Source organism: Lepisosteus platostomus, chromosome 6, assembly GCF_059453375.1.
Source record: "Lepisosteus platostomus isolate fLepPlt1 chromosome 6, fLepPlt1.hap1, whole genome shotgun sequence".
In the NCBI taxonomy this organism is placed as follows: Eukaryota; Metazoa; Chordata; class Actinopteri; order Semionotiformes; family Lepisosteidae; genus Lepisosteus; species Lepisosteus platostomus.
Genome location: NC_142616.1, coordinates 67,450,434 through 67,468,304, shown reverse-complemented (window position 1 = coordinate 67,468,304; position 17,871 = coordinate 67,450,434). Strand labels below are relative to the sequence as shown.

The 17,871-nt window shown below is 54.1% G+C and overlaps 1 protein-coding gene across 1 annotated transcript in view; it reads right to left on the bottom strand.

Moving 5' to 3' along the window:
* Positions 1–3,259: 3,259 nt before the first annotated feature.
* The window catches only part of dnah1 (dynein, axonemal, heavy chain 1), a 60,810-nt gene continuing 46,198 nt past the window's right edge, over positions 3,260–17,871 (bottom strand). The window contains exons 62-79 of the mRNA XM_088637167.1: positions 16,930–17,079; positions 16,632–16,792; positions 16,027–16,252; positions 15,354–15,549; positions 14,568–14,719; positions 14,071–14,267; positions 13,306–13,450; positions 12,553–12,711; positions 11,981–12,112; positions 11,163–11,333; positions 10,599–10,778; positions 9,954–10,130; positions 8,640–8,810; positions 8,077–8,207; positions 7,072–7,216; positions 6,678–6,884; positions 6,351–6,585; positions 3,260–3,720 (exon numbers count right to left, since the gene is read on the bottom strand). Coding sequence (XP_088493293.1) covers positions 3,599–3,720; positions 6,351–6,585; positions 6,678–6,884; positions 7,072–7,216; positions 8,077–8,207; positions 8,640–8,810; positions 9,954–10,130; positions 10,599–10,778; positions 11,163–11,333; positions 11,981–12,112; positions 12,553–12,711; positions 13,306–13,450; positions 14,071–14,267; positions 14,568–14,719; positions 15,354–15,549; positions 16,027–16,252; positions 16,632–16,792; positions 16,930–17,079 — 3,057 coding nt within the window. The 3' untranslated portion in view covers positions 3,260–3,598. The remainder of the gene's footprint in view (positions 3,721–6,350; positions 6,586–6,677; positions 6,885–7,071; positions 7,217–8,076; positions 8,208–8,639; positions 8,811–9,953; positions 10,131–10,598; positions 10,779–11,162; positions 11,334–11,980; positions 12,113–12,552; positions 12,712–13,305; positions 13,451–14,070; positions 14,268–14,567; positions 14,720–15,353; positions 15,550–16,026; positions 16,253–16,631; positions 16,793–16,929; positions 17,080–17,871) is intronic.

The window sequence follows — 17,871 nt, the reverse complement described above, 5'->3', positions numbered from 1 at the left end:
GCCCCGCTCGCCGAGAGGGGGAGAGCGGCCTTTACTATAGTATCTACTGTATTACTATAGGCCTGTACCTTTCTTGCAATTTAACCAACGCAGTGTGTTTCTTCGCTCAGTGCATCTTGTATGTCCTCTCCAGAAACAGCTGGACCAGATCCCAGGATCAATCAGCTACTGCCTACTAAACCGGCTCGAATAATTAATAATAATAATGATTGCTTATACTTATATAGCACTTTTCTGGACACTCCACTCACAGCGCTTCACAGGTAAGGGGGATCCCCTCCACCCCCACCAGTGTGCAGCCCCACCTGGATGATGCACCAGTCCTCTCCCCACACAGCAGCTCTCAGTGGGGAGAAGAGCAGAGGGATGAAGCCAGTTCAGAGAGGGGGGTTATTAGGAGGCCATGATTGGTAAAGGCCAGGGGGGGGGGGAATTTGTCCAGGACACTGGGGTAACACCCCTACTCTTTTCGAGAAACACCCTGGGATTTTTAATGACCACAGAGAGTCAGAACCTCAGTTTTATGTCTCATACAAAGGACGGCGCCTGTTTACAGTACAGTGTCCTCATCACTATACTGGGGCATTAGAATCCACACAGACCGCAGGGTGAGAGCGCCCCCTACTGGCCCCACTGACACCTCTTCCAGCAGCAGCCTCAGCTTTCCCAGGCGTCTCCCATCCAGGTACTGACCAGGCTCACACCTGCTGGGCTCCAGTGGGTTACCAGTTGTGAGTTGCAGAGTGATGTGGCTGCTGGCATAGAAGGACTGAATGATCTCCTCTCTCCTGGAAACGTTTTGAATGGTGTCTGTTCTCGGTGTGTCTGTGCTTCACCGCTTAGCCGCTCTCGAGATGGGTCCCCTTCGCTAGATCATGGAGGCCAGGGGTCAGTGCTGTGGGGGCTGTGGTGGTGTGACTAACTGCAGGAACCTGCTCACTCACCCTGGAGCTGTGCAGCGGCCCCGGCGTTGTGCAACGGAGAGGTTAGTCATACTTACAGGCTGTGTTGCTTTCAACAAGCCTGGGGCAGGGACTCTTAGTCTTATGAGGTCCAAACACACCGCAGGCCGAGAGGGTGTCAGAACTGGACTATGGGGTAGGCCAGAACCGGGCCTGTAGCTCTGCGCGGACACAGGGGCTCCTCCTGTTTGTTTTAAAATGCTGACACCACACCTTGGGAGACCTGTGCAGGTGACATACAGTGTACGCAGACGTCACAGCTGAGTTAAAAAGATGGAGTTGTGGGCTGTTTTTCTTCTTACTCTTGCCTAGCCACAGGGGGGTGCTGTTGCAGCAATCCAAACATATTTTGGCTTTCTCTAGCCCTCCCACACCTAGGCTAGTTGCTCCTCCACTGGAGAATCACTGTCTTAATCAATTAAGGGCATAGAGCTGACTTGAACCAAGCGACTGGACGACAGTGCGAAAATTGTTTTAAAAATAGCTACAACATTTACAACACCTGAATATCATGTGTAAAAGAATCTGCTGTGCCTGTTATCCCACCCTTTCCCTAGTGCCTCAGCCTTGAGCAATGAGCTTTTCTTGTAAACGCTTTGTAAGACGTTACGCAAGCCTGTCATGCCAGGAAAGGAGGCTTTGAGCTGCAGCGAGTCAACACTGAGCTGGCACAGGCTGACATTCCTGGACAGATGACCCGAGGAGAAAAGAAAGTGCACTGTCATTCTGCACATCCACAGGAAGGAGGGAGACAAAAGGAGAAGCGGAACGCGTGTGTGGCCGAGCTGGCGCAGAGCTCGTTCAGGCCTGGCTGCTGTACTGCGGCAGTTTGCAGTTGCAAAGCCCAGGCCTGTGTCTCTGTTCCCTCAGCACTTCCAGGTCCCTCTGCTGGCGTCACGTCCCAGGAAACCTCACTTGAAATGAGCTTGCATTTTAAAACCAACTTACTGCCATATTCGAAAACAGAATGCACCATGTCTCCCTACTAGAATATCTAGGATTCTGTCATTTTGGCTGTTCTCTTCCAGCCTGTGAAAGAGGGACACTTTAAAGAATGGCAGCTTCCTGCTCCTCGCTCCCTCCCTCATCACAGCCCCAGCGCCAGAGGGCAGGAGGGACGATTACAGGGGCAGAGGAGCCCAGTGCTTCCAGAACAACTGGATCCACTGTTCTGGAACCCCTCCCTCCCCAAGCAGCACAGCTGGAGCATGAAGCAGAGTGGTACAGGACCGGGAGAGCAGAGCTCCTCGCCTCTGACCAGCCCTGGGCTCTGTAGCAAATCCAAACGCAAACGCAAACGCAAACACAGCCTTCCTGCACTATGACGACCGCGCACGGCGGCGTCTCTCTCGAACGTGTGGCAGGGCGAGGAAACCGATATCAGCTGGTGTTTGGTTGTCAGGGCTGCTGTCATGCGGGAAGGGCCTCAGTAATTTCCACTCCTTGCTCTTCGTGCTGTCTGACTGTAATTGGGTTTGTGGCAGTGGTGTGTGAGCAGCCCCAGGTGTCAGTAATCTAATTGTCCCGACTGGATCGAAGGTTAAATTGCAGATCTGGAATGGCCTAACGTAGCAGGAATTGTCTTAAAAGCGGAGGCTCTGCATAGACGAGGGTGCCTTTCTCGAACAAAGAAAAAAGAAGAATGTAGATCTCCATATTGAGAAGACTCTCTGGTCACCTCTGGGGTAACAAGTACCACCCCCTTATACTTTCCGAGAGTTGGCTCTTATTCCAGACCTGCTGGTGATAAACTGCAGCTGCAGAATAATTGCAGAACATTAATTATGAACTTTAAAAAAAATCAGAGACACCAAGGAACTGCAGTTGGGGGGGAAGGTACTGCACACAGTACAAGCAGACAAAGTTACTGCCTCTGAATACTGGAATATAGAAGCTGTCAACACGCAGTTCCTAAAGCAGTTGTAGAATATCTTAGTAATTAATTTCCCCATCTGAAAAAGAATAATATTTATGAGATGTAAAATCTACTTGAATGATTCTGTCAGCTATAAATAAGACTAATGGTCAAAAGACCAAACAGCAGCTGGAGTGACACTGAGTGTCCTGAGCAGCCTCAGGCTGCTCAGGCCTGTAACAGGGGGCACTGTGCCTCAGGCCTTAGGCTGCTGCTCACCTCAAGTGTCTTTCAGGACAGGGTAGCCGAAGTGCTTGAAGAGCAAACCAATGAGCTCAGCAGAGCTAAAAATAACGTCTTTGTATAGATGTCAGAAATACAGGCTGCTGGGCTGCAGTACACTGCAAACTCAGATTAACAAAAACAATAAAGTTACTGTACATCCTTTTGCAACAATATATTGGTTTACAGTGCATAACAGTCTAGATTCCTCCTTTTTCCAACCTGGAAACCACAATGCTCTGTGCAAACACTGCCCAAAATACTATATTCTTTACAAATATTGGAATCTACAAAAAAAAAAAATCAAACTAAATAATCTGACGATAACCTTTATGTTTTTGCGTGTTTTAATGTTGGCACAAAAGCCCTCCTCATGCTGCCTCCCTTAATAAGCCCTGTATCTGAAACTTATTTAAATTGCTTCTGGGTGATAGGAAAACCAGTGGAGAGTACAGAGTCTCTGCGCAGTGCTGCACAGGTGGGAGACGCGCTGATGGGTCTAATAGTCCAGGGCACAGATGAGCGCCACCCCTCGCTTGATCCAGTGTCTTTGCAGTTTGTCAGTGGGCAGCTCCACTGCGATGACATAGTTGGTGGAATGACCAGTGGTGGACAGAGTCCCTGCAAGAGAAACAGGAGCAGCTCAGAGCAGAGGCCCTCAGGCCCAGGGGCTGAACTCAGTACAGAAACAACTGCCCACGACCTACAGAGTGTTAAAAGCAACTGACACATTTCAGATTTCCGATACATGACGGCACGGAGAGCACCGTGAGATCATGCAGCTCCTTCCGGTTAGGCAGGGCTGCTTCAGGATCTCACTTCCAAGTGTGAAAGTAGATCCCAAGGCACTCAGTGGGGGGAAGATGAGGGGTTGTTGCGACAGGAGAGAGGGAGAGAGAGGAGGAGTGAGAGAGACTCGAGGTCGAGGAGAAGGGCACTCGTCTTAGGAACACTCTTCAGTAGATTCATGGATTATGTCCACTGTTTTTTTAATGCAATTGCAACTTTTTAAAAGTGTCTTGTAATGTCCAGTTTTAGTTGTTTTTTTTAAATGTCAGGCAATGGCTACAGCTCTTGCCTGCGCGGCAGTGGGCACCCATCCTCTCAGAGCGGTGCTCAGAGTCCAGGGCAGGCCAGCACCGACCTGAGGAACGATGCAGCTCTCTCTGTGTCCAGGGGGGCCGCAGGGGTCACTGCTCTGCAGTAAGCCCTGGGTATCATGCCCTGGTCACCCGCAAACTTGCTCAGGCCCGAACCAGCTGTGTCTGGGTTACTGGGCTACACAGAAGCCCTCACAGCAAGAATGTGGATGTGAAGCGGAAGAGAGAAACTGTTTTCTTTTTACTCAGAATATGTTTTCAAAGCTATAAAAAGAGTAGTAAAATTAGGACTGGAGAAAATGGGCTTTGAAAATCATCCTCCAGCAGGTGAACTTGTGTGCAGGAAATCACAGAGAGAGGACCAAATGCAACAGGTCCTTTCTGAAGAGAAACTGACTCCACCTAGAAACCTTGTTTAATACATTGACTAGCGGACCATTTGAGAAAAGGGTAAAGTGTTTTTTTTTTACTTGAAATTGAAAAATCTAATATAGTAATATTTTCCATATTCCAGGGTCTGGGCAATGGGTCTCACCATGCGTTCTGAATTTCCTCATGGCACGAGCGGCCGGAAAGGCCAGAAAAGGAAAGTGCAATTGAGCTGGGGTGGTACCTGCTGGCCAGCTGGGGTCGCCATGAAAACAGGCTAGCAGCAAGCGTGACCACACTCTTAAACACCTCCCGCTGTGGCGTGGCGTGGTGAGCACGCCAGGCTTGGTCCCTGCCGGTTCGTCCAGAGGCGACGGGGGCTTTCTGCTGGGCTGGGACCGAGCCTGTGGGCTGCGACTCCACACAAATGGAAGTCTGGCTGCATTTTTCACAGACACACACAGACACCTTGCGTAGGAATGCTGAACAAATAGCTGCTACAGAAGGTGCCCTTGACAGGCTGTGCATGAATGCTGCAAACAGCGGGCCTCTTTTATCTGGTCTCCCCACAGTTCTGATTGGGAGAGAGAGAGAGAGAGAGAGAGAGAGAGAGAGAGAGAGAGAGAGAGACAGAGAGACTGTCTCCGCCTTGAGAAGCTGTGAGATAGCTGTGGAGAAAAAGCACAGTACTGTGACCCCGGCTGCTGTCCTCAGGCTCTGCTGCCTGAAGCGTTGAGCAATTTGTTATCTAAACTCACGACCAAAAACAACAGACAGGCAGACAGACGTGGTGGAAATTCAGAGCTCCTCTGGAGATGAGTCAGTATGTCAGCGCTCTCTTCCCACACCAACAAACCTGAAGGACTGCCGAGAAAGTGATTTAGATCTTCGAGGGGCACTTGCACGATAATGAATAATTCTGATTTGTCTGCAGGTTTACAGTGTCCTCAGCAGGAGTGATGGCTTGAAACAGCGCTACCCCAGTTCAGGTCAGGAGCAGAGACCTCCCCACAGGCTGCTGCTCACATAGAGGCTTCTCCTTGGCTGCACTTGCCAATGCAACAGGACTGCTGGGGGGACTGGGACCTGCCCGGTCTGAGGCTCCAGTGGAATTTAACCAGGATGCTGGGGTTTCAGTGCAGTGGAATCTTTAAAGATCACACATAATCAGAAAATCAGTTCTGCTTCTCAATCCCCAAAAGCACAGCATCCCTGGGTTCTCTGGGCTAGAGGGCAGAGCGCCACCTACTGGCCCAGCAGCACTGTTGTCCACAGGAACCCGATTCCCCACCCAAACTCAGGCTGGCCTGCCTTCCTCAGCTTCACAGAGATCCGTTTTCAAAGTGGACCAGCCTGATGGTACGGCTTTGCCTTTCGTGTTCTGTACCATAACCATGGGCAGTGTGGTGGCTCTGTGGCTGGGAGGTTGCCGGTTCAAATCCCGCGGCCGGCAGAGGAATCCTACTCCGTTGGGCCCCTGAGCAAGGCCCTTCACCCCAACTGCTCCAGGGGCGCCACATAAATGACTGACCCTGCGCTCTGACCCCCAGCTTCTCTCTCCCCGTCTGTGTCTATGAGTCTCACGGAGAACAAGCTGGGGTATGTGAAAAGACAAATTCCTAATGCAAGAAATTTGATATGGCCAATAAAGTGATCTGATCTTATAACTTGGCGATTTTACCGAACCCCTCTACGCTTCAGCCACTCCTTGCGCAGCCTAGACCAGGGCCCTCCGGTCACGGGCGGGCCCTCCGGTCACGGGCGGCGGAGGCCGACTCTGACCTGCGCGGGTGAGGGTCTTGTAGATGGGGCTGAGGTACACCCCCGTGCCGGGCGCCCTCCTGTGCGGCTCCGGTATGAGCCAGATCACCGCCATCTCGGTGTACAGCTCCTTGGGCCGGGACTCCGCCAGCTGGTGGGCCGCGGGGTCCCAGCGTGCCCCCTCCAGGAACAGCCCGTGGATGTAGCAGCCGATCTCGGGGCGCTGCTCCAGCTCGCTGGGGGTCTCCTTCATCACCTGTGGGGGGGGGTCCACACAAAAACTGTGAGGGTGACGGTCTGCGGCCGGGACGCGTGCACTGGAGCGACAGCAGCGGGGTGTAGACATGCCTTGAAGTCGAAGGAAATGGTGTCAATGGAGATGACGGACTTGCGGGCGAAGTTCTGCAGCGTCCCGGTCAGGAAGGCCTGCGGGAAGAAGAATCCGCTGATCCAGAAGACAGGAGGGATGCCCTCGGAGATCCATTTTTCCAAGAAGCTGATCCTCTGCAGCAGGTCTGACACCCAGGAGGCCAGGGGCTTCAGGGAGGGATAAGCCTGCAGAGTGGAGCCGAGAGTGAGAGGCCTAAACACACTACACACTACACCTGAACACTCTCCCCCTGGGCCCCAGAGTTCAGTCTTTTCACTATGGTTCTACTATGCGGTCAGACAAAGTTTCTGAGCTATGCCAGTCCTTGGCTAGAGAAGCACGGGGTCAGGGGTCAGGGGTCAGGGGTCTTGCCTTGGCATTCCACATCTGTGGCACAGTGTTGTTGAAAAGGCTGTTGGCCATGAGTTCCAGCTCAGAGGACATCACCACCAGCCCCTTCAGAGCTTTCAGCAGGTCACTGAGGCTCTGAGCGATCACCCCCAGCAGGCGATTGTACCTGAGAAACAGAGAGAGAGAATAAGCTGTAGGTCTTGCTTTAAGCCTTACACTCTCCTGTTCAAAGGCCTGACCAGAGGTCTCTGGGTGGCCTACTCTTTAGAACTACAGCAGTAAATGTGTACAGATAAAGCCTGATAAACCTCATACTGTAGCTCTGCTGAAATGAAATCCCACTCCCTCTACAGTACTTCCACACCTGGTGGAGGAGGTGGCAGCAGTGACTGATGCAATGGAGAGTAAGTTGCTATGCTGTGTCTATTTCTGCCGAGATGTGCCCTGCACCAGGCTGCTGTGTGGCTCAGCCAGTAAAAGGGCTCACCCCAGTCTTGAGCCACACAGCCCCGACATTGCCGGTCTGTACCTGCTGCATGTCAACCGACCTGACTTGACTGAGCATGTGACGGAGATAAGTGTGCATTCTGGCAACTAATAGAAAAAATAACAATCCTTATACTTATATATAGTGTAACGCTTTCCTGGACACTCCACTCAAAGCACTTTACAGGTAATCTCCACCAGCACCGAAGTTACAGCCCACCTGGATGATGCAACGGCAGCCAGAGTGCTCCAGGACACTCCCCACACACCAGCTCTCAGTGGGGACAAGCCAGTTCAGAGATGGGGATTATTAGGAGGCCATGACTGGTAAAGGCCAGGGGGAGATTTGGCCAGGACGCCAGGGTTACACCCCTACTCTTTTTTCGAGAAACGCCCTGGGATTTTCAATGACCACAGAGAGTCAGGACCTCGGTTTTACATCTCATCCAAAGGAAGGTGCCTTTTTACATTATAGTGTCCCCGTCACCATACTGGGGCATTAGGACCCACACAGGGGCCCTAGCAGGGGCTGTGTCTCACCTGATGACCTCCTGGATCAGCACAGTGTTCATAGACTCCTCATACAGGACAGGGTACCTCCTGGTCACCTCCTGCACGTCAATGGGCTGGGGCACCTTCTCTGCGATCCCACCCACGATCTCCTCCACGATCTGAGGAGAGAGGAGACGCTCTGATCCCACGCAGATTCCTGGCTCAGTAGCCCTCGTTCAGGCAGAGGAGAGACAGCCCGTTCTGAAACATTCCCTTTTACTCACACTGCAGGGCTTCTGCACTACAGCAGGAGGACAGGTGAATCCTGCTTATCAATCAATGAATTAATCAATGCAGGTTTTTTTTTACCCCGAGTGTGTCAGATCACCATGTCAGATGATCTCATTCTCAGTGTTTATGTTTCATAGTGTCTTTTCATCTCAAAGTCCTTTTCCACAAATGGTCACCCCCAGTTTCTCCACTATCCCCTTGCAGAGATCCCCAGTTTCTCCCCTCTACCAAGGCAATGTCCCCCAGTTTCTCCACTATCCCAGGGCAATGACCTCCCAGTTTCTCCCCTGTCCTATTACAGGGACCCCCCAGGCTCCCACCTCCTCCCGGGCCTTGCCCCCGCTGGTCGAGGCTCTGGGCTGCAGCTGCAGCACAGCTCCCAGCAGCGCAAAGGTCTCGTTCTGGGCGAAGGTGATGTTGGCGTTGTCGTGGAGGCCGAAGATCTCGGGAGTGTCGTTGATGGGCAGGCTCCTGATGTACTCCAAATAACCCTGCAGCAGGACAGAGGGGGGCAGCAGAGAGAGGCGGGGAGATGTGGGTGTGGCTGAGCAGAAGTAAAGGCAGAATTGAGGTGTCCCTGGAGCTCCAAGTGTGACAGTGTAGCTGTGCTGAGCTCACACACGTAGGAGGTTGTGGGTCAGAGAGCTGGGAGACCTGAGTGTGACGGTGTAGCTGTGTTCACACACTGAGGAGGTTGTGGGTCAGAGCACTGGGGGTGACAGTGTAGCTGTGTTCACACACTGAGGAGGTTGTGGGTCAGAGAGCGCTGGGGGTGACAGTGTAGCTGTGCTCACACACTGAGGAGGTTGTGGGTCAGAGAGCGCTGGGGGTGACAGTGTAGCTGTGTTCACACACTGAGGAGGTTGTGGGTCAGAGAGTGCTGGGGGTGACGGTGTAGCTGTGTTCACACACTGAGGAGGTTGTGGGTCAGAGAGCGCTGGGGGTGACAGTGTAGCTGTGTTCACACACTGAGGAGGTTGTGGGTCAGAGAGCGCTGGGGGTGACAGTGTAGCTGTGCTGTGTTCACACACTGAGGAGGTTGTGGGTCAGAGAGTGCTGGGTGTGACGGTGTAGCTGTGTTCACACACTGAGGAGGTTGTGGGTCAGAGCACTGGGTGTGACAGTGTAGCTGTGTTCACACACTGAGGAGGTTGTGGGTCAGAGAGCGCTGGGGGTGACAGTGTAGCTGTGTTCACACACTGAGGAGGTTGTGGGTCAGAGAGCGCTGGGGGTGACAGTGTAGCTGTGTTCACACACTGAGGAGGTTGTGGGTCAGAGAGTGCTGGGGGTGACGGTGTAGCTGTGTTCACACACTGAGGAGGTTGTGGGTCAGAGAGCGCTGGGGGTGACAGTGTAGCTGTGTTCACACACTGAGGAGGTTGTGGGTCAGAGAGGGCTGGGGGTGACAGTGTAGCTGTGTTCACACACTGAGGAGGTTGTGGGTCAGAGAGCGCTGGGGGTGACAGTGTAGCTGTGCTCACACACTGAGGAGGTTGTGGGTCAGAGAGTGCTGGGGGTGACAGTGTAGCTGTGCTCACACACTGAGGAGGTTGTGGGTCAGAGAGCGCTGGGGGTGACAGTGTAGCTGTGCTGAGCTCACACAAGGAGAAGGTTGCGGCTCAGAGATCACTCACGCCCAGGTTCAAGGTGGTGCTAATCTGGCAGTAGATGCCGGACTGGGAGTAGGCGTGCTCCTCGTTCAGCACGGCGGGGCAGTAGAAATCCTGCAGGATGTTGAGGATGCAGCGACGGTCCCAGTCATCCGTCACACGTCCCCCGTAGTTTATCTCCCCGGCTGTGTACTGCAGCACCTGGAGAACAAGGGGAAGCACGCAAGCAAGAGAGTCAACAGTTGGTCGCCACTATCCACACAGTGCATATAACTGCAAATAAGATAAGATACTGGGTATATCACGCACATACTGTATCTGTACTGTCCCCAATCCATTGTTTGGTTACTGCCAGCATTGTTTTCTAATGTTTCTGTTTAATACAACACTGCTTAAAGCACTGAAAAATAATCTCACTGATCACATAGAGCTAGTCTGCATGTGTGATGCATAATATGACCTGTTCTTCCTAAGATTTAATTAATTCATTCTCAGAAGGAGAATTCTGAGTGAGACAGATTATCTGGAGGGTATGAGGCAGTGCCTGGGCTGCTCTCCACACTCATCCATCAATATCACGTCATGTGTTAATGGCCGGTCAGCGCTGCAGGACTGAGGGACCGGGCAGAGAGGTGACTGATGCCTGCTCATCCTGCAGGGCCGCCGCACCTTGTAGGGGATGTCCTGGTACTCGTCCAGGAACATCTTCAGCTGGCTGATGCAGATGCGCAGGTCCCCGTCGGTGAACTCGTACGGGATGTTGAACCCCAGGGGGCCGAACTTCCTGCGCTCCAGGGCGTTGCCATGGAACAGGCAGAGCGACAGCAGCAGGGACTTGAACTCGCCCACCTGCAGAGGAGACACAGCGTCAGCCGAGACGGTCGCTCGGCGCGAGGGCCGACAAAGCACAGGGTGAGCCGGAGCAAAGCAGACGTCCGGGGCAGCAGCTGCAGCGCGCAAGTGCCACACCGTTTCATCAAAAAACCGGAGCAGGAACAGAATCGTGCAGTGGGAACAGTAGCACAGCCCAGCAGGAAGGGAGTGAAGGAGGCAGGGAGTGTGTGAGCATTGTGAGATAAGGGCTGGGATCTGACTGAAGAAGCAGAGAGCAAGAGAGACACAGAGAGAGAGGGAAGGAAGAGGGGGCAGTGGAGAGGGGCAGGACAATGGGGTGATCCATGTGGCTGGAGCAGGGGACCCCGAGAGAGCTCCTGCTCTCCGAGCGCGCCCCACCTTGGAGCAGGAGCCGAGGAAGTCGTCCGTCAGGCTGAGGTAGGACTTCAGCAGGTTGGCCTTGATGCCGCGGGGGGGCTCGATGGTCATCTTGGAGCCGTTCTGCAGGATGGACACTGGGAACTTGTTACTGGGAAGACTGGTCAGCCACAGGCGGAAATCCCGGTGCACCTGGAATCAGAGATCGGGGGGAAGGCACAGTCACTAGGATCTTGTCTGCTCTTCATTTTTAATTGGAACCGGCTGTTTCTCACACACTGGAGCTGCCAGCGGCTAACAGCTCAGCTTAATGGTATCCCTCCTCTATGAACAAAGGGGATCAAGGGCAATGTGTGCTTTCCTATAAGACCCGCCCTGTCGGAATCCTCTGCCACTGTCAGGCTGTGAGTCCCTCAGTGCCAGGAGAGGCAGTTTTCATCAGGGGCAGGTGGACTGGCACAGGCTCACAGTCACATGGGTCATCGCAGGCCCGGCCCTGCTGACCGGCAGAACAAGGATGGCCTGGCTGACCTTGCCACTGTGCTCCACTGTCTGGACGATTCTGGACAGGTTGCGGTTGTCCTACACTGGTGATGTCTGGTATGTAGGGCTCAGTCTGCTCACTGAACGGGCATTGCAGCGTCCTACAAAGTGTGCTTCCCACACTGGTTTCTGTCTCCTGCTATAGTTGGATGCCATAAGGAGCAAGGTATATGTTCTACTCTGGAGACAATAAGGCTGTGCCTGCTTGTGTGTCTGCAGGTCGGTCTGCACATCAGAGCATGCTTCAGCCTGTCCACCTTACCGCCTGTCCACCTGGCCCCCTGTCTGCGCCTCACCTTGTCGATGTCAATGGTCTCAATGAGCCTCTCTAGTGAGGGCATCCAGCTGGGCGCCAGGTGGCAGTTCTGGAAGAAGATCCACTTTCCTCTCTCCATGGCGCTGTACATCATCGTCTCTGCCCGCGGGCCCTGCACACCAAATATCACAACCATGATAAGAACAATATGACCGCGCCCTTGGTGCTGGGTACAAGGGGCTCACATCTCCCTCACAGAGTGCAGGAGGAGCTGTCTGAGCCCTCTGTACGCAAGCACAGCGACGTCACTTTCTTTCACACTGTGAAGCACAGCCCCGGGCTGTGGCACGAATAACACTGTCAGACACAAAAGCTGTTATCAGCAGTCCATCACCTACAGCCTGGAAAGGAGAAAGCCCGTCATTTTCAATGGCTTTACCCTTGCGTTGCCCTAACAGAGGGCTGCATCCAGTCCAGAAAGCACCCGGACAATTCATAACCGGAGATGTTGTGACAGAAACAAAACATACAAGATTCTGTTCTGTCCTGTTCTGTCTCGGGAGCAGGTGGTTCGGAGGATGTGGGTCAAGCAGGACTTTTCCCAGTTCTCACCTGGCCCTGCCCCAGGGAGATGGCGTTCAGCTTCTTGGAGAACTTCATGGCCTCGGCGAACTTGTAGAGGTCGGCGGCGGGGTCGGTCCCGGGGGAGAGCACGAAGATCAGAGGGGTGGAGGGGGACGACTCTCTGAACACGGCCGAGAGGTCCGCCGTCTGCAGCAGAGGAGGAGGCCAAGGAAGAGGGTGAAGGGGGCGATGAGGGAGGGTCGCTCGTCAGAGAAAAGAAGGCTCGATCAATAACGCGACCGGAGTGAGCGGCAATCGTGGGCCTCCCAGCTCTCAGAAGACCACTGATTGCTAACAAACTGTCACTCAGTAGCCCTCTCTGTTCCAAGGGAGCCATGTAGACCAGGGGGTTAAACATCGGTATCAACAGAGACACTGCAGAGTCACTGACTGCAGGACCTTGGTTTGTGTCTCTCCTGAAGGACCTAGCACTCCTGCTTCAGACATGACGCACAGGGCGTCCTTGGTAGGGCCAAGACTCAGAAAACAACCCTTCAGTGTGATCACTGATGGATGGCTCTTGCAGTCACCAAAAATCCTTTCCCAGTGCATCGCACGACTCAGCGAGACACATCACAACTCGGCTCGACTCAGCACAATTCTGCATGGGGCAGCTCACCTCAGCACCACAGCATTATTCATTATTCACTCATCTCAGCTCAGCATGACTGAGCGTGACTCAGCTCGACCCGGCGTGACTCAGCTCGACCCGGTGCGTGGCCAGCGGAGTGGGGCGCGCACCTGCGGCTCGATGAATCGCTGCCCCAGGTGGGCCGACACGAAGTCCTGCATCCCGAGGGTCAGGCAGTCGGCGCGCAGGCAGCGCAGGACCAGCAGCCTCTGGAAAGAGTCCAGCCGGGAGTCCCACTCGGCAGGCAGCGCCTCCCTAGGAGAACACAGAGCCACATGGGTGCGGGATGAGAACCGCTCCCTCAAGGTCAAGAATGAAGATACTAGAGGCTTGTTGACGTTTGTTACCAGCCAGGCATTTAAATAATGTGCAGGTCAGCCAGTGATCATGAGATTTGTATTCATCAGGAACTTTCCAGGAACTTTCCAAGCCCGGAACAGACGTGACTCATACGTTCACGCTCTGCTCCTGAGAACTTCAGCTGGCGTCTGGCCATTATTATCTTTTGTGTTATCTTTTTAACTGACCCCCCTGAGAGGAGACCTGGTCAAGATCGATTCTCTGTTTTGATTTATTTTCTCTTACTGACAAGCACTTAAAAGGAAACGCAGGGGAACAGTAGCCAAAAAAGGAGACGTAGAGGAACAATAACCAAAATCTTCACCTCTATTTACTTCATAGGTCTGGCCCGTTACTTTCAGGGAGTTTGTAGTCCCGGACTTGGCAGGTTTAAGGGGGTGTGCTTGGAAACGAGCCTGAGGGAGGCTGGCTTTAAGGGAATTCACCCACCAAGCCAGCACACAAAGCTTCAGCTTTCGCCAGAGCTCGGCGTTGTAATCGATCACACCACGGCACATCCTGTGCGGGCGGCGCACCTGTGTGGCTCCGCGCTGTCGAAGATCCTCTTGAAGCCCTCCAGGTTGTGCGTGAAGCTCTCGGCGAAGTCGGAGAAGCTGCTCAGCGCCGACAGCCCCAGGACGTCCTGCCAGGCGCGCTCCGACAGCCAGTCCGCCACCGGCTTGGGGGTTTGGCCCTGCACGGTCCCGCCGGACAGCAGGTAGCGCCACTCCACCTGGGGCCCGGAGCAGACAAGCAGGAGTCAGGGCAGGTGCAATACAGGCCTACCAGTCTGTTCACACGAGATGCCTGATTACACATAAAGTGTCACGGGGCACGGAGCCTAGGGGATTTCACAGGCTTCACAGCTCATAGCCAGGTTCAGCTGATCAGACATCACTCTTCTGTTAGTCTGGAGAGCTCTGGAGGGAAGAGCCACGCAGAGCCTGCAGGGATGGAGCAGGGGGCGGGTGCAGAGGAAGAGGAAGGATGGGGAAGGGCAGTGTTTTGGGACAAGCAGACGGACGGGTCTCACCATATCGATTTTGTCTTCGTTCGTCATGATGCGGGCGCACAGCAGGAAGGCGAACATAAGCTTGTGCTTCTCGAACAGGCTGCGGCAGACGTTGCTGTACAGGCTGAAGGTGAAGAACTCGTTGATGTTGACGATCCTCTTCTCCACCGTGTCTGAAACGCAGGGCCAGGTCAGGAGAGGGGGAAGCGCATGGCAGCACCCCAGAAAGTGCGCTTTCTGGGGTGCAAATCGGATTAGGAAAGAAAGAGCAAAGTGCTAACAGATCGCACTGTAGCTCAGAAGGGATCCTGATGTGTTCTTGTAATTTTACTCTCAAACTCAGGAACTCACGCTGATATTTGTGCCTTGCAGCCTGAATCATCTGCTGAGGATGAGAACAGAGTCACTCTGTCTCCTGTTTCATGTAACCTCTGACACAGCCCTGACAGCCTGACACTGCTGAGACTCAGTGTCAGAGAGCACCGTTTCCACCCAGACTTTATACTGCCATCACATGCACATTATTAGCCTCAGCTTATTAAACCGATTAAAGACTTATTAAACACACTTATCTGTGGGCAACAGTACATTAACAAGAATGAGATCTGAAAGGAAGCCGAGATTAACTCATTTTTTAAAGATGGCAGGAACGTACTGTATGTATAAATAAACTCAATAAATCCTTTTTTGCATGTTGAGCTCTTAGATGTTTAAAGGTTTCATTAGCACTTCACTGCACTTGTGCGTATGACAAACTGAACCGAACCGAAGGTGTGTTAGAATGCCGAACGGCGGAGAAGTGCGCACCGGCTCTCTCGGAGTTGGCGATGCCGGCCATGAAGATGCCCAGGAACCACTCCAGGGAGTACTGGTACATGGGGTCGACGCCGGCCAGGTCCGAGACACAGAAGAACAGGATCTGCGTGCGCACGGCGACGGGCACGTACTGCAGGCGCGTGGCGTCGATGTCCCGCTCCGTCTGCTCCGCCGCCGTCACCTTGGCCTGCAGGAGGCGGCCGGCGCAGGTCAGTCCCACCCTGGGGGGCCCAGTCACTGGGCAGCACCGAGCGCCGCTCGTGGGGAAACACAGTGGGAGACTGCGGGGGGGGGGGGGGGGGCTCTGCAACTTTCTGAGCCCAGCGATCAATAAAAACCTATCTGTCATCTAGCTACAGACACGAGAGAAGAATTCCAACTGATGTATGCAAACTGCGCTTTCGTGACGCGTCCTATAGCATCGAACATTTCATGATCTCTTGATTTTCGGCCTGTGTGATGACTTCTGTGAAAAAGGACGGGGAAAACCGAGAAAGAGCAAGCACTCGCAAACACGCTCTGCTCTGCAAGCGCAGGAGCTGTAACCTCTGGTGTTTCCCTCTGGATGAAGCACGGAGCGTGAGTGCGGTGTCCGGGTGGGCGTTGGGACTGTCACAGTGCAGGACAGAGTGGCACAGAGTGTAGCGCGCGGAGCGTGGCGCACCTTGATTTCTCCGGCCTTGACCTTGGACGCCCCCAGCACCTTGATGAGCTCCTCGTCGTCCACGGGGTTGCCCTCGGAGGAGCTCAGCCGGAACAGGATCTGGTCCTCGATCTCCTTCAGCTCCTGCCGCATGCGGGCGTTGCTGACGATCAGCTGGTTCTTGGCCTCCTCCAGGTCGGGCCTCTCCTCGGCCACCACGCGGCCCAGCAGCTGGTCCTCCAGCCCACTGCCCGAGACAGGGGGAGCCCGCTTACAGGAGCAATCTCTGAGTGCTCAACCTTCTCTGTATCTTTACTGTGCGGGTCTGTGGTAAGACCTCTCTACAGCGCAGTAGAGACCGAGACAAAACCATCTGAGAAGAAACTAAACCCACCATGCAACTTGGGAAAATGGAAACCACAGACTGGACTCTGATGTTCAGCGTTGGTGTCTGAGAATAGTAAATCGGTAAGCAACTGGACCTCCACCACGCAATAACCACACCCATGCGGGCTGGAATGACATCACCTTCTGGATGAAAGGAGCGCAGTGACCTCAGGGAGGTGAGCCCAGCCCTGGGACGAGGCGCATGGGAAGGAGCAGGCTGAGGGGCTGGGAGCCCTTACCTGGGAGAGAGTGTGAAGTTGATGAGCGTGACCTTGGTGGATATCTCGGGGGAGTAGTGGGGGTTGGGCAGCTTGGTGGTGATGTACATCTGGAAGTCGTTGTGGTACGGGATCACGGTATCGCCCAGCCTCAGCACGGTGGTGCCCTGCTGCTTGTAGGTCTGCGGAGCACAAAACACCCAGACCCGCGCTGCTGAGCCGGGCTGCAGGCAGCCGCCGCGCGGATCTCTGCACCCGGCGGGAGCCAGTAAGAGCCGGGCGTGCTCTACAGCGGGGGCGGCCAGTCGGCGGCTCTGACCTGCCGCAGCAGCACGGGCTCCAGCGCGGGGTCCAGCTCCTCCCCCACGTTCTCCAGCAGGCAGGGCTTCCCGAAGCGGATGGCGTTCTCCAGGCTGCGCAGGAAGTCCCGGTCGCTCAGCTTCAGCACGTCCAGGCCGCTGTCCTTCCTCTGAAGCCGCGCACCGCCGCCGCCGCCGCCGCACACACACGCGCACACACACGGGCACAGGTCACACGGGGGTCGCGCAGGACCGGACACACTTGTGAAAGAGATCTGAACTCTCTGGGGGTTTTACATTCTGGAGGTCGACAGTCCCTGAAACCACTGCCGGGGTGGGTGCAAAACAAAGCCAACAATAACGGCCCGCCTCTTGTCCAGGCTCTGATCGGTCAGTCCGGATTTAGTGAGTTTTCGAAACCCGACAGAATCTAACGTCGAAACAGACGAGGGACACAGTTTTCGCCAAAGCCAAAAACACAACCCATCCCTTTCCTTCACCGTGGGAAAACCGCCCACCTAATTAATTCAATCTGGAGCAGGCGGTGTGGCCAGAGTGGAGGTGGAGCGTTGTGCTTGCAGCTGGCGAGATGCTGATGCTGCATCGGTTAAGACATGAGAGCTTGTTTTCACTTTGCGCAGGGCTGGAAATCCAGCTCGTGAAAATCAACCAAAAACTCCTCTCCTTCAGAGGCAGGGAACGTTTGCTCCTTCACGAGGAGTGCAGCAGAATCCCAACCCCTCAGACTTTATTCAGCCTTCAGTTATGGGCAGAAGACTGGGATAGTCTCGGCTCAGTTGACCAGGTAATTGGCTCAGTGAAGTTAATAATAATAATAATAATTCCTGACACTTCTATAGCGCTTTTCTGGACACCCCACTCACAGCACTTTACAGGTAATGGGGATCCTCTCCACCCCCCCCGTGTGCAGCCCCACCTGGATGGTGCACATCAAGTGAGCA